The sequence below is a fragment of the Hypanus sabinus genome, chromosome 10, assembly GCF_030144855.1.
Source record: "Hypanus sabinus isolate sHypSab1 chromosome 10, sHypSab1.hap1, whole genome shotgun sequence".
NCBI lineage: Eukaryota > Metazoa > Chordata > Chondrichthyes > Myliobatiformes > Dasyatidae > Hypanus > Hypanus sabinus.
In genome coordinates, this window is record NC_082715.1 from 114190926 (window position 1) to 114211488 (window position 20563).

At 41.8% G+C, this 20563-nt stretch overlaps 1 protein-coding gene across 5 annotated transcripts in view; it reads left to right on the forward strand.

Annotated features, from left to right (window-relative positions):
• Positions 1–20563, forward strand: part of LOC132401000 (serine/threonine-protein kinase MRCK alpha-like) — a 573066-nt gene that overhangs the window by 354116 nt on the left and 198387 nt on the right. For 4 of the 5 annotated variants that reach the window (XM_059982693.1, XM_059982697.1, XM_059982696.1 and 1 more), the window contains 2 exons: positions 3287–3453; positions 4458–4580. In XM_059982693.1, the coding sequence (XP_059838676.1) occupies positions 3287–3453; positions 4458–4580 (290 nt within the window). The remainder of the gene's footprint in view (positions 1–3286; positions 3454–4457; positions 4581–20563) is intronic. The other variant, XM_059982694.1, reaches the window with a different exon arrangement.

Consider the following 20563-nt stretch of genomic DNA (forward strand, 5'->3'; position numbering starts at 1 on the left):
ACTTTTCTTCTGGGAAAGTGGAGGTTTAACTTTAAGATTTACTCCAATAAACAAATCAAAGCTGGAATGCATGTTTTGGAAATATTAATGAGGCACAAATGAAAATCAAAAGTCTGTGATAACCAATGAGCTTCCACAATCTTTTCCAAAATCTATTAATTCCTCATGAGAATAACAAGTATTTTTGTTTCACTTTTGGTTGACTTCATGGCTCCTCAAAACATTTAACTTATAGTTACAACATAGGACTGTACAGTACAGAAACAGGTCCTTCAGTCCACCATATTTGCGGCAACTATGTTGCCAACAGCCCAGTCAGCAGTAGGAGCAGGCCACAGCGATGAGGTATTTCGTAGGTTGGCGATGCTTGTTTAAAAGGAGAGCTTTGCGGGCACTCAGGCTTATTCCAATGGCCTAATCAGTGACAGCAGGCCACAGCGATGAGGTATTTCGTAGGTTGGCGACACTTGTACAGAAGGGACAAGGAGATCAGCCATTGTTAGGAGAAGGCCACTGGTGAGAGTAGGAGTGTCGGGTTCGTCTCAAAGGAGTCTTTGGCTTGAAAGAGGCATTGGCTCTGGGTAAGCTTCTGTTAAGGTTCCCTTTTTGTTTTTTTCATACCTCATGTAGTAAATGGCTGTTGTGAGTTCTTCATGCCAGATGTTGGAGTCCTGGGAGACCCAGAACTACATCTGCATGAAGTGCATCCGGCTGCAACTCCTTGAAGACAGATTTAGGGATCTGGAGCAGCAGCTGAATGATCTTTGGCTCATATGGGAGAGTAAGGAAATAATCAATCAGAGTTACAGGGAAGTAGCCACCCCAAAGTTCCAGGAGGTGAGTAGCTTGGTGACTGTCAGGAAAAATGGGAAATGTCAATAGGCAGTTTACACAGAACACCCCTGTGGCCATTCCCCTCAAAAATAAGTATACTGCTTTAGATCCTAATGTGGGGGATGATCTCTGAGGGGAATGCCATGGAGACCGGGTTACTGGCACTGATCATGGGTCTGTGGTGCAGAAGGGAGAAGAGGGGAGTAGTAGAAATAGGGAACTCAGTAGTCAGGGGAACAGACAGAAGATTTTGTAGGCGTGAATGAAACACCGAATGGTATGTTGCCTCCTGATTGCCAGGGTCAGGGATATCTTTGGATCACGTCCACAACATTTTGGAGAGGAAGGGAGAGCAGCCAGATGTCTTGGTACATATTGGTACCAATGACATAGGAAAGAAAAGCAAAGAGCTCCTGAAAAGAGATTTTAAAGAGCTAGGTAGAAAGCTGAGAAGTAATTTCCCGGGCAGTAATTTATGGATTGCTGCTTGTGCTGCACACCAGTAAGGGTACAAACAGGGATGAGTTAGCAAATTAATGTGTGGCTGAGAAGCTGGTACTGGGAGCGGGGTTTCAGGTTCATGGATCATTGAGATCTCTTCTGGGGGAAGGTATGACCTGTTCAAAAGTGACGGATTGCACCTGAACCTGAGCGGAACCAAAATTCTCACTGTCAGGTTTGTTAGAGCTCTTGGGGAGGGTTTAAACTAATTTGGCAGAGGGGTGGGAACCAGAGTGAATGGACTCAGGATAGGCAGATGGTTAAACAAAATCAAAAATAGTGTGCAGTCAGACTGTCAGGAAGGGCAGGCAAATGATAGGAAAGAATTGCAGCCAGCAGGGTGAGTATCAGTGCATTCAGGATGCAGAATCAAAAAAGATAGCAAATGCAGCACTTAAAGTTATATCTTGATGCATGGAGTAAGAGAAATAAGGTGGATGTTCTTGTTGCACTTTGTACCAGAGGGATAGGAAGGTTGGCAGAGAGGGTGGTGTACCCCTGCTGGTAAAGAATGATATTAAATCATTAGAAAGATGTGACGTAGAATCGGAAGGTGAATCTTTGTGGGTTGAGTTAAGAAACTGCAATGGTAAAAGAACCCTGATGACAGTTATATACAGGCCTCCCGACAGGAGCTGGGCTGTGGACCACAGATTACAACAGGAAATAGAAAAGGCATATCAAAAGGGTAATGTTATGATAGTCATGGGAGATTTCAACGTGCAAGTTGTTTGGGGAAAATCAGGTTGGAAATGGATCTCGAGAGTAAATTTGTTGAATGCCTACAAGATGGCTTTTTAGTGCAGTTTGTCATTGAGCCTTCTAGGGGATCAGTTTTACTGGATTGGGTGTTATGTGATGAACCAGAGGGGATGAGGTAGCTTAAGGTAAAAGAACCTTCAGAAGGCAGTGATCACAACATAATTGAGTTCAATTTGAAATTTGATAAGGAGAAAGTGAAGTATGACGTAGCAGTATTTTAGTGGAGTAAAGGAAATTTACAGTAATATGAGAGAGGAGTTGGCTAAAGTAAATTGGAAGGAGATGCTGGCAGGGATGATAGCAGAGCAGCAATGGTGTGAGTTTCTGGCAAAAATGAAGTTGCAGGATAGATATATTCCAAAAACAAAGAAAAACTCAAATGACAAAATAGTGCACCCATGGCTGACAAGGCAAGTCAAAGCTAATGTAAAAGCAAAAGAGAAGGCATACAACAAAGCAAAAATTAGTGGAAAGACAGAGGATTGGGAAGCTTTAAAACCTTATAGAGAGCAAGTAAAAGAATCATTGGGAGGGAAAAGATGAGATATGAAAGCAAGCTAGCAAACAATCACAAAGTGGATAATAAAAGTTTTTCCAAATAAGTAGACTATAAAAGAGAGGAGAGTGAAATAAGAAGAGCTAGAAAATGAGGCTGGAGAAATAATAACAGGAGACAAGGAGATGGCAGATGAACTAAATGAGTAATTTGCATCAGTCTTCACTGTGAAGGACACCAGACGTGTGCCAGATGTTGAATGGTGTGAAGGAAGTGAAGTGAGTGCAGTTACTATTAGTAGAGAAAAGCGGGTCAAGGAGCTGAAAGACATAAGCATACATAAGCGTCACCCCAGCCAGATGAACTGCACCCTAGGGTTCTGAAAGAGGTAGTGGTAGAGATTGTGGAGGCATTAGTATTAATCTTACAAAAATCATTGGACTCTGGCATGGTGCTAGAGGATTGGAAAATTGCAAGTGTAACTCCACTCTTAAGAAAGAAGAAAGGCAGCAGAAACATTGCAGATACATTTTATCCACATAGTAGGGCTTGTTTCTCCAGAGTTGCACTTATTTTTCACAGATGCTATCTCTGCAGAATTTTCAGTTCTAATATTCAGTTGCTGATATCCTGTATTGTTGCACAACAGTAATTATGCAGAATTTATTTTTTAATGCATTGGTGCTCTTTTAGTACTTTGTCTGACAGAAGCAGTCTGAGAGATGCTGCTGGATCATCCTCGACAGACATTGATATCAATGTTCAGCGGACCTTAGAGGACAGCTTGGCCACAGAGGCTTATGAGAGGAGGATACGGCGTTTGGAACAAGAAAAACTTGAACTAAGTAGAAAACTTCAAGGTGTGAGTTCATTGGACGCGGTATATATGGTTCCATTATTAATATTCCTGCCTGGAAAACTGATTTTGTGAGCCTGTTGAATACGTTTACTCTTAAGTCTATTGGATGTTATCCTTCCATCTCCAGCTTCTTCTCACAACATCCTTGTTGTCCATCTGGACACATGGTTTGTATGCCATATCACTTATTCAATAATACGTTGGTACGATTGATTGTGACTTAAATTTTGGAACTGAGTACTTCTTGTTTAGATAAAGAGAAGTAATGGAATATTCAGAGATGGGATTTGAATTTTAATGAGAATGGTTCTTTAGAGGTGAGCAAATTCAACAATGTACAAATAACTCTTGCCCAAGTGGCGTTCTTCACAAGCTCAAGGAACAAGCACTGTAGAACAGAATCATGAGACAGTTTCACTGTCCAACAGATCCCACTTATCTCCCAAGCTCTTGCATATACTTGAAGCACAGATAATTTTCTAGCATGACTCTATATATTTATCTAATTTCTTTGAATTTGTTTCAATCATCCTGTCTGCTGCTTTTGTTCTCTGTAAAGAGGTTGATCTAATCTACTTTTTTTAAAAAAATAATTTTTGCTTTGCTTCTTTTCCAAGTCAAAGCTTTGAGGTGCTAGGAAATCACTTTTGTCAAGAATAAAAATTTGTATCCATTCAGCCCCAGCTTGTAAAACCAGGTGTCTGAATTCAGTTATTAAGTCATTACACACTCTTTGGTATCTGTTGGGCTTAATACTTTGGCCAGAGTCAAAGAGTTATACAGCATAGAAGCAGGACCTTTGACCCAAGTTTTACATGCCAATTGAGGTGCCCACTTTACATAACTATATGTTGATCAGCATTGGACTTTGCTTGTGGTCTTTCCAGACTAAGGAGAGCTGTGTGTGTCATTTTAACAATAACTTTGAATTTCCTTGCATTGTCAGCTGTACATTCACTGAACTCTTGGAGAACTAACACTGGTTCATTTGATTTTGTTTGATAGAGTCCACACAGACTGTCCAGGTTCTTCAGTATTCAACTGTGGATGGTCCACTAACTGCAAGTAGAGAATTGGAAATTAAAAATTTGAAAGAAGAAGTAGTAAAGTTGAAACAGCAAGTATTAGGTATGTATTCACTTATGTATTTAGAGTTCAAAAGCTATCTATTTCTTTGGTCTCATAATATTGATTAAACCAGTGTATGTTCTGAAGGTGCTGTGACGAATTTTGCAGAGTAAAGAAGAATGGTAGGAATATATTTATTTGTATTTTTGAAATAAAAATTGGATAAATAACAATTGAGAAAAAATGAAAAAGGAGTAGGGCAAGCTGCATTACTGTAACAAAAATATCTGGGCCATTGATGTTGAGCCCAGTAGACTATAGTCTGGTCTTTTTTCTCACCACACAATGTATTCTTCAAATAGTTCAGTGATGTTCAAGCACAAAAACAAGTCCTTGTCCCAACATGCCCATAGTGACTATCATGAATCCTCTTTACTAATTCCAGTTATTAGCACTTGGTCTATAGCCTTCTTAGCCTTGACAATTCATTCTGCAGCCTTCTGATTCAATCTAAGCTATTAATAGTAGCCAGTTTTGGTTCAAAAAGGGATAGAGTGTCACAGAATGCATACTTTACAGTGGATATTCCATTTCAGCCTGCATTGGTCCATGAAGAGATAGGAAGATGAATATAGTATAGGAAACATTCAGCAGGCTAGTCAGCATCTATAAAACAAGAAACACTTGAAGTTTCAGGTCCAAAAACCTTCGTTGGAACTCAGAAAGAGACTAAACAAATCAGGGTTCAGGAGCAGAGAAGGTTGCAGGAGTGATGGTGGTTAAATACTGTGCAATATGTTAGTAACTGTTCCAATCAAAAGGGCTCTGGTGATACATGGTGATGTTTTGCAGGCAGCCCACAAAACTACCAGATATACTTCTTTTCAGTTACTATCGCTGCAATCTGCAGCCTGTAATTTCTCTTTAAGAAACATACTTCAGTGCATCTAAACAAACTAACAATTTTATGATCCCCAAAGGACTCAGTGAACTTGAGTCTTGGTACAGCACCTTGAAGTAGATGAAGGTAGGCTATTGCTGGTATAGAAATCTCCTCAGATTAGAAAAACTCAGATTAAGGAGTCAGGGCATGAGACTAACTCTCCCAAGCATAAATGTTGGCTAATGTACAGTTACTGGTGAACAAGATAGAGGACCTAAGGGCAAGATAGTTATATCAGAGTGAAATGGGGGATTGCTGCGTTTTCTATTTCTCTGAGACATGGCTCATCTCTGACAATCTGGACACAGTACTCAGTCCACCAGCTGGACCAAACTGCAGAACATTCCAGGAAGGCAAAAGACGAAATGATAAACAAATTGTGGTGCTGGGATGTAGCGGTCTTGTTTCACTCCTGTTCTCCTGACCTGGAATATCTATGCCAACCATTCTGCTTGCTGAGAGAGTTCTCTGCCATGATCCTGACCAAAATTTACATACTACCAAAGGCAGTTGTCAAGATTCAAATTTCATGATTGTTCAATGCCATTTCCTGTACACAAGTATAAAGGAGAACGCAATAATTGTTACCAGATCTGATGCAGCACACAAAAAACATAAAGAATAAAGAATGTAATAATAATTTTATAGAACACAATAAATATAAATACCTAAGATAGCTTTTATACATAGATTGATTATGTGTCCATACAATGATGCTAGATGACTGTCAGAAATTAATAGAATAGTGGTGGAATAGTGATACAGCATTGACTGTACCAGTAACACCTCCCTCCCTGTTGCTCTAAACAAGTTTAATGCATGCTTTGAGGCATGTAACATAACACCAATAAAGAAAGCTAACCCCCTCCCAGGTGAGCAGCGACTATCTGGTAACTGCAGCAGACATGAGAAAGACTCTAAAGGGAATCAACCTCCATAAGGTGGCCAGGCCAGACAACATCCCAAGCTGAGTACTCAGGGAGTGTTATCCCTACATGCTTCAAAACATCCACCACCAACACTGCACCAAATAACTCCTACACCTTCGGAAGCAAATGTCTTCATTGCTGAGACACCAGCAGTATCTTTTACCTGGATGAAAGTTGATGGAAAGTAATCAATTATAATTTCAGCCATACCCTCTGTCTCAACGTTAATCACCTTTTTAGCCACTGATCATCTACATCTTGCACTTTACTAGCCACTTACTGTTTGCATGTGTACAGAAGATATTTGAATTCCCTTTAATGTTTGCACCCAGTCCTTTGTTGCACTTGTCCATTGCCTCTTTTGGCTTTCTATAGTCTGTCTGGTTCTTGTATTAGCAGCCTGACATCTCTTATGTGCTCTTTTCTGTTTTAGTTTGCTCTCAAATCAAGTCAAAAATGTATGTCTGATGTCTGGGATTGGAAAAAGGCATCTCAAATTCTCGATGGACAAAAGAGCTACCATATTTGGGCGAGATTCTTGTCTTTGTTTGTTGCTAAGGTTGCTATAGTTAGTGAAATGAGTTTGGCTGTCTTCCATCTGATATAGATAATTGCACTAATTTTGAATGCTACTTGGCAATGCCTTGCTTAAAGCTGGCACTGGTATTAAACCAACTGCTTTGCAGTCAGATTTATGTGCCCTTAAGGTTATACCACAAATTTGCTGAGTGTTTTATCTATAAGCTGTTAGTTTGTAGAGAGTTTTATCCTGAAAATATCTCAATGTACCACAGAATGGTGTGAGCTTACAGAGAATACACACAAAATGCTGGTGGAACACAGCAGGGCAGGCAGCATCTCTCGGGAGAAGCACTGTCGATGTTTCGGACCGAGACCCTTGGTCAGGACTAAGGTTGCGCTTACAGGGAGATTATTTGAAAGGAGTAATAACAGAAAATGCTAGAAACAGTTGTGGCAGCATTTGGGAGGAATGAGGCAGTTAACATTTTAGGTTGATGACCTTTTATCAGAACTGGGAGAAGTTAGAAGTTGCAAAAGTACATTTGAGAAAGACCACATTTTGAAACTCTGAAATGATTCTCAGAAGAAACTGGATGGATGTTTATTTTCCTCATAATGTTTCAAATGTCAGACTTTAGATCAATTAGCTATGTGAAATTCGGTAATTCGTGGTTTGTGGGGGGGTTTTTTGTAAAGGAATCAACTGTGATGAATTGCAGGAAATTCCAGAATTTTAAAAGATTTAGGAAGTCATCAGGCTTGGGTAGTTCTCTGTTAGTAAAAGCTTTATCTTTGTAGTCTCAGTTCATTCATCCTAGTTGTCCTTGCCCTGCTTTCCATTTGGTCCCAGTATGAAGCTTCAAAAACAGAAATTTTTGACTGTAATCACAGCCGTCTGTTCCTTGCCCTTCGCGTGTTCTGCTTGTGTAGTTTCCACAAACCAGATACAAAACCAGGGAGTGCAAAGGTGGGATGAGCGATCTCTGTTCAATTACACAAAATAAATGATTGATAAATTAAAGAGCAAGTTGGGAAAAATAAAATGCAAAGGAATACTTAGCAAGTGAACATTTCCTGTAGATAGAAAGCTGCTATCAGTGAATTCTAAATGAAATATGCAGCTTTAAAGAGTTATTGGCTCATTTGTCAAGCTTTTCATTCTTCAAACCTATGGGGAATTTAACCAAACATGACATTTTATGTATTCAGAACATCATGTGTTTTCCATTCCAGGAGAGGGTGGTCAGATTTTTTACTTTACTGTGAGTTTTAAAGTAGTAGATACATAGCAAGTCTTTCCAAATACTGAAAAGTAGTACTAATATGGAGTACAGAACAAACCTATACAGAAATCAGAATCAGATTTATTATCACAAGCATGTGTCATGAAATTTGTTAACTTGGCAGCAGCAGTTCAATTGAATGCATAAAATAGAAGGGGAAAATTAATTAATTACAGTATATGTATAAAGAATAGATTAAAAATTGTGCAAAAAGAGAGATAATATATATTTAAAAAGTGAGGTAGTGTCCAAGGGTTCAGTGTCCGCTTAAGAATCAGATAGCAGAGGAGAAGAAGCTTCCTGAATTGCTGTGTGTGTGCCTTCAGGCTTCTGTACCTCCTACCTCATGTCAAGTCAAGTCACTTTTTATTGTCATTTCGACCATATCTGCTGGTACAGTACAGAGTAAAAACTAGACGTTTTTCAGGACCGTGGTGCTACATGAAACAGTACAAAAACTACACTGAACTACGTGAAAACAACACAAAGAAAAAGACACTACACTAGACTACAGACCTACCCAGGACTGCATAAAGTGCACAAAACAGTGCAGGCATTACAATAAATAATAGACAAGACAATAGGCACAGTAGGGGGCAGCAAGTTGCTGTCAGTCCAGTCTCTGGGTATTGAGGAGTCTGTTAGCTTGGGGGAAGAAACTGTTACATAGTCTGGTCGTGAGAGCCCGAATGCTCCGTTCCCTTTTCCCAGATGGCAGGAGGGAGAAGAGTTTGTATGAGGGGTGCATGGGGTCCTTCATAATGCTGTTTGCCTTTCGAATGCAGTGTGTAGTGCAAATGTCTGTAATGGCGAAAGAGAGACTCCGATGATCTTCTCAGCTGACCTCACCATCTGCTGCAGTGTCTTGCGATCCAAGATGGTGCAATTTCCAAGCCAGGCAGTGATGCAGCTGCTCAGGATGCTCTCAATACAACCCCTGTAGAATGTGATGAGGATGGGGGGGCGGGGTGGGTGGGAATGTGGGAGCTGGACTTTACTCAGCCTTCGCAGAAAGTAGAGACGCTGCTGGGCTTTCTTTGCTATGGAGCTGGTGTTGAGGGACCAGGTGAGATTCTCAGCCAGGTGAACACCAAGAAAATTGGTGCTCTTAACGATCTCTACCGAGGAGCCGTTGATATTCAGTGGGGAGTGGTCGCTCTGTGCCCTCCTGAAGTCAACAACCATCTCTTTTGTTTTGTTCACATTCAGAGACAGTTTGTTGGCTTTGCACCAGTCCATAAGCTGCTGCACCTCTTCTCTGTATGCTGACTCATTGTTCTTGCTGATGAGACCCACCACAGTCGTGTCATCAACGAACTTGATGATGTGGTTTGAGTTGTGTGTTGCAGCACAGTCATGGGTCAGCAGAGTGAATAGCAGTGGACTGACAACAGGAGTTGTAGAGTCCCTGAAAGAGAGTCTGCAGGTCGTGGACGGCTGGGACCTCAGCTTTTATTTATTTCAGCATTACTTTCCTGCACTAGCCGCATAAACCCTTGATTCTTCTAATGTCTTAAAATATACCATCCTCTCATGAGAATATATGGGACATATTTGTCTGACAAATGCCTGACTTATGTACGTTTGTACATTATGTACAAATAAATTTTTGGAAGACCAGCAAGTTAGATTTTCCAGCTGCAGCAGGGCTTCAGCCATCTTTTCTGATGGAACTTGATTCACTGTCACATTTTCAACTTAGTCATATGGCACAAAGACGGGCCTTTTGGCCTAACTGGTCCATGGCATCTAAGGTGCCCGTCTAAATTATTCCCATTTACCTGTGCTTAGCCCATATCCATCAAAATCTCACTGATCCATGTACCTGTCCAATTATCTTTAAAAAGTTGTTGTTTTACCTGCCTCGACCATTTTATCTGACATGTCATCCACTGTGTGAAACAGTTGCTCCTGAAGTTCCTGTTAAATCTCTGCCCACTTGCCTTAATTTTCAATGTTGTTTTGGCAACTGCAAAGAGTGTTGGAATACATTAAAAGAAGTACAGGTTTCTTTGTTTTATTTTTAGCTATTGGCCTTAGTTTTAAATCAGGAGGCATCCATAGAGAAAGATACAGAACAGAAAAATAGCCTTTCATCCCACTGAATCCATGTCAACCATCAACCACTCATATACAGTAATCCACATTAAGAATGTACTTGCAGACTGTTTGGTAATCTTTCCTGTCTACTGTCAGTTCTGATTCTTGCTATTGACCCAATACACTGAAAATTCCTCTCTCCACCCCCCCCCCCCGCCCCCCACTGATGCTACCCGGCCATTAAGTTACCCATTGAGTTCTTCCAGCAGATTTTTTGTTGCTCTTTTTCCATCTTGTTTGTGTAGTCTTCCCTTAAATCTAGCCATGTGATTTATTAGCCACTATTTGAAGTAGTAAATTTTAACTTATAGAATCACAGAGTAATGCAACATGGAATAAGGCGCTTTGGTTCACAACTGGTCCATGACAAACACAAAATCCTCTCTGCTAATGCCAATAGCCCACATTCAAAACATAATTCTGAAAGCTCATTCCCTCCATGTACCTATCCAAATACCTCTTAAAAGTTGCAGTTGTACCTGATTTAGCAACTTGTTGGGCAACTCATTCCAAGTACTCCTAGCCTTCTATGTAAAGAGATTACCTCTCAGTTTTTTTTTATTAAGTTTCTTCCCTTTTATCTTGTGTCTGTGCCTTTTAGTTTTAGACTCCCCAAGCCTGGGAAAAAGAGTATGGCTGATTTTATAAGCTCTCATGATTTGGTAAACTTCTGTAAGGTTTCTCGTTCTCTTGCTCTCTGGGGAATAAAGATCCAGCATAACCAAACTCATCTTGGAACTCAAGCTCTCTAGTCAAGGAAACATCCTTGTAAATCTCTTCTGCACGCTCTCCAGCTTGACAATACCTTTCCTATCACACAACTACCAAAACTAGACATGGCACACTAAGTGTAGCCTCACCAACAATTTATACAACTGTGTGAAAAGCAACCTGACTATGTGGAAAGCATCATGTGTGATTCGAGTACCCAATAAGGGCCAACTAAAAGTCTTGAATGACCACCGTCCAGTGCCCCTGACCTCGCACATCATGGAGACCCAAGAGGGGCTGGTCCTGGCTCACCTCCGGCCTCTGGTGAGATCAGCCCTGAAGTTTGCCTACCAAGAGCAGATTGAAGTCAATAATTCTGTCATCTTCCTGCTTAATAGAGCCTACTCCCATTTGGATAATCAGGGCAGCACTGTGAGGATCCTGTTTTTTGATTTCTCAATACCATACAGCCCTCATTTCTGGGTGAAAAGCTCCGTTTCATGCAGATTGGCACTTCCATTGTATCTTGGATAACAGACTACCTGACTGGCAAACCACAGTATGTGAAGCTTCAGAGCTGTGTGTCAGACATGGCTACAAACAGCACTGGTGCCCCACAGGACTGTATTAGCTCCCTTCTTGTTTACCCTGTATACCTCAGACTTTAGATACAACATTGAGTCATGTCATCTGAAGAAATTCTCTGATGACTCAGCAAGAATTGGGTTTATAAAGAGACGACGGGAGGATGAATACAGGGCCCTGGTGGAAGATTTTGTCAAATTGAGCAAGCTGAGTCATCTGCAGCTCAACATTAGTAACACAAAGGAGTTAGTGATGGACTTTAGGAAGACTAAGCCTGCATTGAGCTCTGTTCCTATTGATGGTGAGGAATTGCAAGTAGCTGGGGGTGCACCGGGATGACAGACTTGAGTGGAGCACCAATACAGAGGCTGTGTACAAAAAGGGCCAGAGTCACCTCTACTTCCTGAGGAGACTGAGATCCTTTGGAGAATGCAGGCCTCTCCTCCACATTTCGTTGCTTCAGGTGTGATAGAAACGGAGGGGCAAGAGGAGGAGGTGTTGCATTGCTTGTCTGAGAACATATTACAGCGGTGCTTTGGCAGGATATATTAGAGGGCTCATCTAGGGAGGCTATTTGGTTGGAATTGAGGAATGGGAAAGGTGTAGTAACATTTATAGGGGTGTATTATAGACCACCTAATGGGGAGCGAGAATTGGAGGAGCAAATTTGTAAGGAGATAGCAGATATTTGTAGTAAGCACAAGGTTGTGATTGTGGGAGATTTTAATTTTCAATACATAGACTGGGAACCCCATTCTGTAAAAGGGATGGATGGTTTGGAGTTTGTAAAGTGTGTGCAGGATGGTTCTTTGCAACAATACATAGAGGTACCGACTAGAGAAGGGGCAGTGTTGGATCTCCTGTTTGGGAATGAGATAGTTCAGGTGACGGATGCATGTGTTGGGGAGCACTTTGGGTCCAGTGATCACAATACCATTAGTTTCAATATAATTATGGAGAAGGATAGGACTGGACCTAGGGTCGAGATTTTTGATGAGAGAAAGGCTAACTTTGAGGAGATGCAAAAGGATTTAGAAGGAGTGGATTGGGACAATTTGTTTTATGGGAAGTATGTAATAGAGAAATGGAGGTCATTTAAAGGTGAAATTTTGAGGGTACAGAATGTTTATGTTCCTGTTAGGTTGAAAGGAAAGGTTTATAAGTTTGAGAGTGCCATGGTTTTCAAGGGATATTGGAAACTTGGTTCGGAAAAAGAGGGAGATCTGCAATAAATATAGGCAGCATGAAGTAAATGAGGTGCTCGAGGAATATAAAGAATGTAAAAAGAATCTTAAGAAAGAAATTAGAAAAGCTAAAAGAAGATACGAGGGTGCTTTGGCAAGTAAGGTGAAAATAAATCCGAAGGGTTTCTACAGTTATGTTAATAGCAAAAGGATAGCGAGGGATAAAATTGGCCCCTTAGAGAATCCGAGTGGACAGCTATATGTGGAGCTGAAAGAGATGGGGGAGATTTTGAACAATTTCCTTTCTTCAGTATTCACTAAGGAGAAGGATATTGAATTGTGTAAGGTAAAGGAAACAAGTAGGGAAGTTATGGAAACTATGACAATTAAAGAGGAGGAAGTACTGGCGCTTTTAAGGAATATAAAAGTGGATAAATCTCCGGGTCCTGACAGGATATTCCCTAGAACCTTGAGGGAAGTTGGTGTAGAAATAGCAGGGGCTCTGACAGAAATATTTCAAACGTCATTAGAAACGGGGATGGTGCCAGAGGATTGGCGTATTGCTCATGTGGTTCCATTGTTTAAAAAGGGTTCTAAGAGTAAACCTAGCAATTATAGGCCTGTCAGTTTGACGTCAGTGGTGGGTAAATTAATGGAAAGTATTCTTAGAGATGATGTATATAATTATCTGGATAGACAGGGTCTGATTAGAAATAGTCAGCATGGATTTGTGCGTGGAAGGTCATGTTTGACAAATCTTATTGAATTTTTTGAAGAGGTTTCGAGGAAAGTTGACGAGAGTAAAGCAGTGGATGTTGTCTGTATGGACTTCAGTAAGGCCTTTGACAAGGTTCCGCACGGAAGATTAGTTAGGAAGGTTCAATCTTTAGGTATTAATATTGAAGTAGTAAAATGGATTCAACAGTGGCTAGATGGGAGATGCCAGAGAGTAGTGGCGGATAATTGTTTGTCAGGTTGGAGGCCGGTGACTAGTGGTGTGCCTCAGGGATCTGTACTGGGTCCAATGTTGTTTGTCATATACATTAATGATCTGGATGATGGGGTGGTAAATTGGATTAGTAAGTATGCAGATGATACGAAGGTAGGAGGCTTGTGGATAATGAAGTAGGTTTTCAAAGCTTGTAGAGAGATACATGGTAAATGTTAGGGCACTGAAGAATGCTGTAGAACAGAGTGATCTAGGAATAATGGTGCATAGTACTCTGAAGGTGAAATCTCATGTGGATAGGGTGGTGAAGAAAGCTTTTGGTATGCTGGCCTTTATAAGTCAGAGCATTGAGTATAGGAGCTACCTGGACTATTCCTCTTCCCACCCTGTCTCTTGCAAAAATGCTATCCCCTTCTCACAATTCCTCTGTCTTCCTCTGCATCTTCTCTCAGGATGAGGCTTTTCATTCCAGGACGAAGGAGATATCTTCCTTTTTTAAACAAAGGGACTTGCCTTCTTCCACCATAAACTCTGCTCTCAAACGCATCTCTCCCATTTCCCGCACATCTGCCCTCACCCCATCCGCTCGCCACCCCACTCGGGATAAGGTTCCCCTTGTCCTCACCTACCACCCCACCAGCCACCGTATAATTCTCCGTAACTTCCACCACCTCCAATGGGATCCCACTACCAAGTACATCCTCTCCCCCCCCCCCCCTTCTGCTTTCTGCAAGGATCGCTCCCTACAGGACTCCCTTATCCACTTGTCCCCCCCCCCCCCCCCATCCCTTCCCACCGATCTCCCTCCTGGCACTTATCCTTGTAAGTGAAACAAGTGCTACACCTGCCCTTACACTTCCTCCCTCACCACCATTCAGGGCCCCAGACAGTCCTTCCAGGTGAGGCGACACTTCACCTGTCAGTCGGCTGGTGTGGTATACTGTATCCGGTGCTCCCGGTGTGGCCTTTTATATATTGGTGAGACTCGACGTAGACTAGGAGACCGTTTCGCTGAACACCTACGCTCGGTCCGCCAGAAAAAGCAGGATCTCCCAGTGGCCACATATTTTAATTCCAGGTCCCATTCCCATTCTGATATATCTATCCATGGCCTCCTCTACTGTCAAGATGAATCCACACTCAGGTTGGAGGAACAACGCCTTATATACTGGCTGGGTAGCCTCCAACCTGATGGCATGAACATTGACTTTTCTAACTTCTGTTAATGCCCCTCCTCCCCTTCTTACCCCATCCCTGACATATTTAGTTGTTTTTTTTTTCTCTCTCTGCCCATCACCCTGCCTGTTCTCCATCTCCCTCTGGTGCTCCCTCCCTCCCCCTTTCTTTCTCCCGAGGCCTCTTGTCCCATGATCCTTTTCCTTCTCCAGCTCTGTATCACTTTTGCCAATCACCTTTCCAGCTCTTAGCTTCATCCCACCCCCTCTTGTCTTCTCCTATCATTTCGCATTCCCCCCCCCCCCCACTACTTTCAAATCTCTTATTATCTCTCCTTTCAGTTAGTCCTGACAAAGGGTCTCGGCCCGAAACATTGACAGTGCTTCGCCTTATAGATGCTGCCTGGCCTGCTGTGTTCCACCAGCATCTTGTGTGTGTTGATGTACAGTATCTGTTTCCTTCTTGGCTTCACATTTACATCATAAATACTTGTAAAAGTAAAGCTACAACAAACTATTATCACATTAAAGTACAACATACAGTCAGAATCTACCTACGTCATCAACAATTTTAGATACACTTTAACACTTTAACTCCAGCAATGCCTTCAATAACACAAGAAAATAAACCTCATCAACCGTCATTTCTTTTAACAGAATCAGCGTTAACATTTTTACTTCAACATATCAACTGTCATATGAACTTACGGCTTTGCTTCTATGATGTTTCTTAGTGGATAGAAATGGAGTTTTCCTCTTGTTGATCCTGCACACGCAAGCCCCTGCCTTCCCGTTTCTCCAAATCCAGAACTTACCCACAAGACGCGGCAAAACTGGGTGTGACGTCATCACATGCCGCGATACATCACAGATAATGAATTTACCTTCAACAACTGCAACGTAGCTATCAAACTTTAACTAGAAAATAGTTATAAATGAATTATTTAAAGCGAAAATGTAATAAAGCTAAATAAATGCCTTAAGGGCAACACAGTTTCCTATCATTGACCAAATTCTGAATCTGGCTTACAGCCTCCCTCTGAATCCCGTGCTAACCTTCTAAATTAGCCTGTCATGCAGGATCTTGTCAAAGGCCTTGCAGAAGTCAATATATTTCATATCTACATAGTTATCTCTTTGAAAAATTCCAAAAGAATGAACAGATATTATGCCTTATGAAGACAGGTTGAGTGATCGTGGCCTTTTCTCCTTGGAGTGACGGAGGATGAGAGGTGACCTGATAGAGGTGTATAAGAAGATGAGAGGCATTGATCGTGTGGATAGTCAGAGGCTTTTTCCCAGGGCTGAAATGGCTGCCGCAAGTGGTCACAGGTTTAAGGTGCTTGGGAGTAGGTACAGAGGAGATATCAGGGTAAGTTTTTTATTGAGAGACCGGTGAGTGCATGGAATGGGCTGCCGGCAACGCTGGTGGAGGTGTATACGATAGGGTCTTTTAAGAGACTCTTGAATGGGTACATGGAGTTTAGAAAAATTGAGGGCTATGGGTAACCCTAGTAATTTTTAAGGTAGGGACATGCTCGGCACAACTTTGGGCTGAAGGGCCTGTATGATGCTGTAGGTTTTCTGTTTCTATATGACCTTCCATGCACAAAATCATACTATTCCTGATCAGGCCTCGACAAACCAAGTGATGATAGATCTTGTCCCTCGGAATTCCCTGTAGTAGCAACCCAAGAAATGAAGTCAGCTTTTATTTCCTGGCCTTTCCTTGCTATCCTTCTTAAATAATGGAACAATATTAGCCACCCTCCGGTTTTCTGGAACTGTAGCAATGGCTAATGACAAAGCAAATTTCTCTACAAGGCCTCCACAATTTCTTCTCTGACCTCTCATAAGGTCTGGGATGCACTTGGTCAAGCTTTGGGGATTTGCCCACTTTAATGTGCTTCAAGGCTGTACGCAACTCTTCCCTTATAATATACATACAATCCAATACCACAGTTAGTGCGATGCTGTTATAGCTCGAGGCTTTGAAGTTCGGAGTTCAATTTCAGCTTTTACCTGTAAAGAATCAGAATCAGGTTTATTATCGCCGTCATCTGATGTGAAATTTATTAACTTAGCAGCAGCAGTTCAATGCAATACATAATCTAGCAGAGATAAAAAAGTAATAATAATAAATAAAATAAACAAGTAAATCAATTATGTATATTGAATAGATTTTTTTTAATGTGCAAAAACAGAAATACTGTATATATTTTTTTAAAGTGAGGTAGTGTCCAAAGATTCAGTGTCCAATTAGGAATTGGATGGCAGAGAGGAAGAGGCTGTTCTTGAATCGCTGAGTGTGTGCCTTCAGGCTTCTGTACCTCCTACCTGATGGCAACAGTGAGAAAAGGACAAGTCCTGGGTGTTGGAGGCCCTTAGTAATGGACGCTGCCTTTCTGAGACACTGCTCCCTGAAGATGTCCAAGGTACTTTGTAAGCTAGTACCCAAGATGAAGCTGACTAGATTTACAACCTTCTGCAGCTTTTTTCGGTCCCGTGCAGTAGCCCACCCATACCAGACAGTGATGCAGCCTGTCAGAATGCTCTCCACAGTACAACTGTAGAAGTTTTTGAGTTAATTTGTTGACGTGCATAATCTCTTCAAGGTCCTAATAAAGTATAGCTGCTGACTTGCCTTCATTATAACTAGATCGATATGTTGGGACCAGGTTAGATCCTCAAAGATCTTGACACCCAGGAACTTGAAGCTGCTCATTCTCTCTACTTCTGATTCCTCTGTGAGGATCGATATGTGTTCCTTCATCTTACCCTTCCGGAAGTCCACAATCAACTTTTTCGTCTTACTGACATTGAGTGCCAGGTTGTTGCTGCGGCACCATTCCACTAGTTGGGATATCTGACTCCTGTACGCCCTCTCGTCACCACCTGAGATTCTACCCACAATGGTTGTATCATCAGCAAATTTATCGATGGTATTTGAGCTATGCCTAGCCACACAGTGGTGTATATAGAGAGTAGAGCAGTGGGTTAAGCACACACCCCTGAGGTGCACCAGTGTTGACCAGCAAGAAGGAGATGTTACCACCTATCCTCACAGATTGTGGTCTTCTGGTTAGGAACTTAAGGATCCAATTGCAGAGGGAGGTACAAGGCCCAGGTTCTGCAACTTCTCAATCAGGATTGTGGGAATGATGGTATTAAATACTGAGCTATAGTCAATGAACAGCATCCTGACGTACATGTTTGTGTTGTCCAGGTGGTCTAAAGCCGTGTGGAGAGCCACTGAGATTATGTCTGCCATTGACCTATTGTGGCGATAGGCAAATTGCAATGGGTCCAGGTCCTTGCTGAGGCAGAAGTTTAGTCTAGTCATGAGCAGCCTCTCAAAGCATTTCATCACTGTCGATGTGAGTGCGAACAGGCAGTATTTATTAAGGCAGCTCACATATTCTTCTGAGGCACTGGTATAATTGTTTCCTTTTTGAAGCAAGTGGGAAGTTTTGCCCGTAGCAGTGAGAGGTTTAAAATGTCCTTGAATACTCCCGATAGTTGGTTCGCACAGATTTTCAGAGCCTTACCAGGTACTCCATCGGGACCTTCCACCTTGCACGGGTTCACGCTCTTTCAAGACAGTCTAACATCACCCTCTGAGACAGAGATCACAGGGTCATCAGGTGCAGCAGGGATCTTCACAGCTTTAGTTGTGTTCTCTCTTTCAAAGCAGGCATAGAAGGCGTTGAGTTCATCTGGTAGTGAAACATTGTTGCCATTCATGCTATTGGGTTTTGCTTTGCAGGAAGTAATGTCTTGCAGACCCTGCCAGAGTAGCTGTGCATCCAATGTTGCCTCCGGCCTCATTCAAAATTGTCTCTTCGCCCTTGAAATAGCCCTCCGTAAATCATACCTGGTTTTCTGGTACAGGCCTGGGTTGCCAGATTTGAATGCCACAGAACTAGCCATCAGCAGATGACCTACCTCCTGGTTCATCCATGGCTTTTGTTTTGGGAATGTACAGTAAGTTTTGCGGGCACACACTCATCCACACAGGTTTTAATGAAGTCGGTAACAACTGCAGGATACTCATCTAGATTTCAAGATGAATCCCTGAATACAGTCCAGTTCACCGATTCAAAGCAGTCCTGTTTGCGCTCCTGTGCTTCCCTTGTCCATACCTTCTTGCTCCGCAGTGCTGGTGCTGCAGTCTTCAGTATCTGCCTATACTCAGGGAATAGAAGTACAGCTAGGAAATCAGAGTTCCCGAAGTGAGGGCATGGAATAGTACAGTAGGCATTCTTGGTGGTGCAGCAATGATCCAGTGTGTTGTTTCCTCTGGTATTGCAAGTGATCTGTTAATGGTAGTTGCTTAGTGATTTTTTTCAGACTGACCGGGTTAAAATCTCCCAAAACGTTGGAAGGCGTTAGGGTGTGCTGTTTAGTTCATGTTGATCCCATTGCTCAGATCATTTAAAGCCTGCTTGACATTGGCCTGAGGTGGAATGTAAACTGCTACTGGAATGACCCAAGAGAACTCCTGTGTCAGGTAAAAAGGATGGAACTTTACTGCTAGATATTCCAGGTCTGGTGAGCAGAATTGGGTCAGTACTGATATATTTATGCACCAAGAAGAGTTGATCATGAGACGTACCCCTCCACCTCTGCTTTTGAGAGAGACTATGGATCTGTCTTGATGGTATATTGTAAACCCATCAATCTGGATTGCTGCAACCGGTACAGAGCAGTTAACTAGGATTCTGTGAAACAAAGGACAGATGTGTACGTATTTCCTGTCTGTAGAATACATGACTTTCCCGGGGCACGAAGGTTTCCTCCCACTTTCCAAAGACGTAATTGATTATTATAAATTATCCCGTGATTAGGTTAGGGTTAAATCGGGTTTATTAGGGTTTGCTGGGATGACTCAGCTCAAAGGGCTGGTAAGGCCTATTCTATACTCTAAATAAATACAATAAAAATAAATACTTATTACCCTCATTTCTTTGGCATCCATGATATTCTCCTTAGTAAATAACAAGGAAAAATATACATTAAAAATCTCAGCCATCTCCTGCGGCACCATGCATAGGCAGCCTTGAAGGTCTCTCTGTAGTAACCCTTTTACTGTTAATATAAATGAAGAATTTCTTTGGATTACCTTGAGCCCAGCCTGCAAATCCATGTCGTTCCTCCTGTTTGCCCTCCTAATTTCCCTCTTAAGCCTGGTTTTAAACTTTCTCTATTCATCAAGGAATTCAATCATACCCTGCTGCCTAAAGGTGATGTACACTAAACTTATTATTGGCTTTTGAATATCATCGCATTTGTGGTGCCTGGTTGTGGGCTTTCCATATGGGAATATATTCTAAGTATTTTCAGATTTTTAAAGCCTTTTAACGGTCACTTTTTATTCCCCAGTGATATATTGGTAGGATACTGGTTGTGTTTATATCGATTTGGGTGAATGTTGGTGTAGAGATTTATTTTTGCATTAGATGTGGCATTGCCAAACATCTGCTGGCAGCCAATCTGATAGCAAGATACATAACATCCTGAGTCAGCTCAACAAATTTGACATAAATAAAAGCAGCACACACAAAAAAATGCTGGAGGAACTTCGCAGGTCAGGCTGCATCCTTGTTTCATGATTTATTATCAAGCAAAATAACAAAAGCTGTTTAAAGATTTTGTTTCTCAC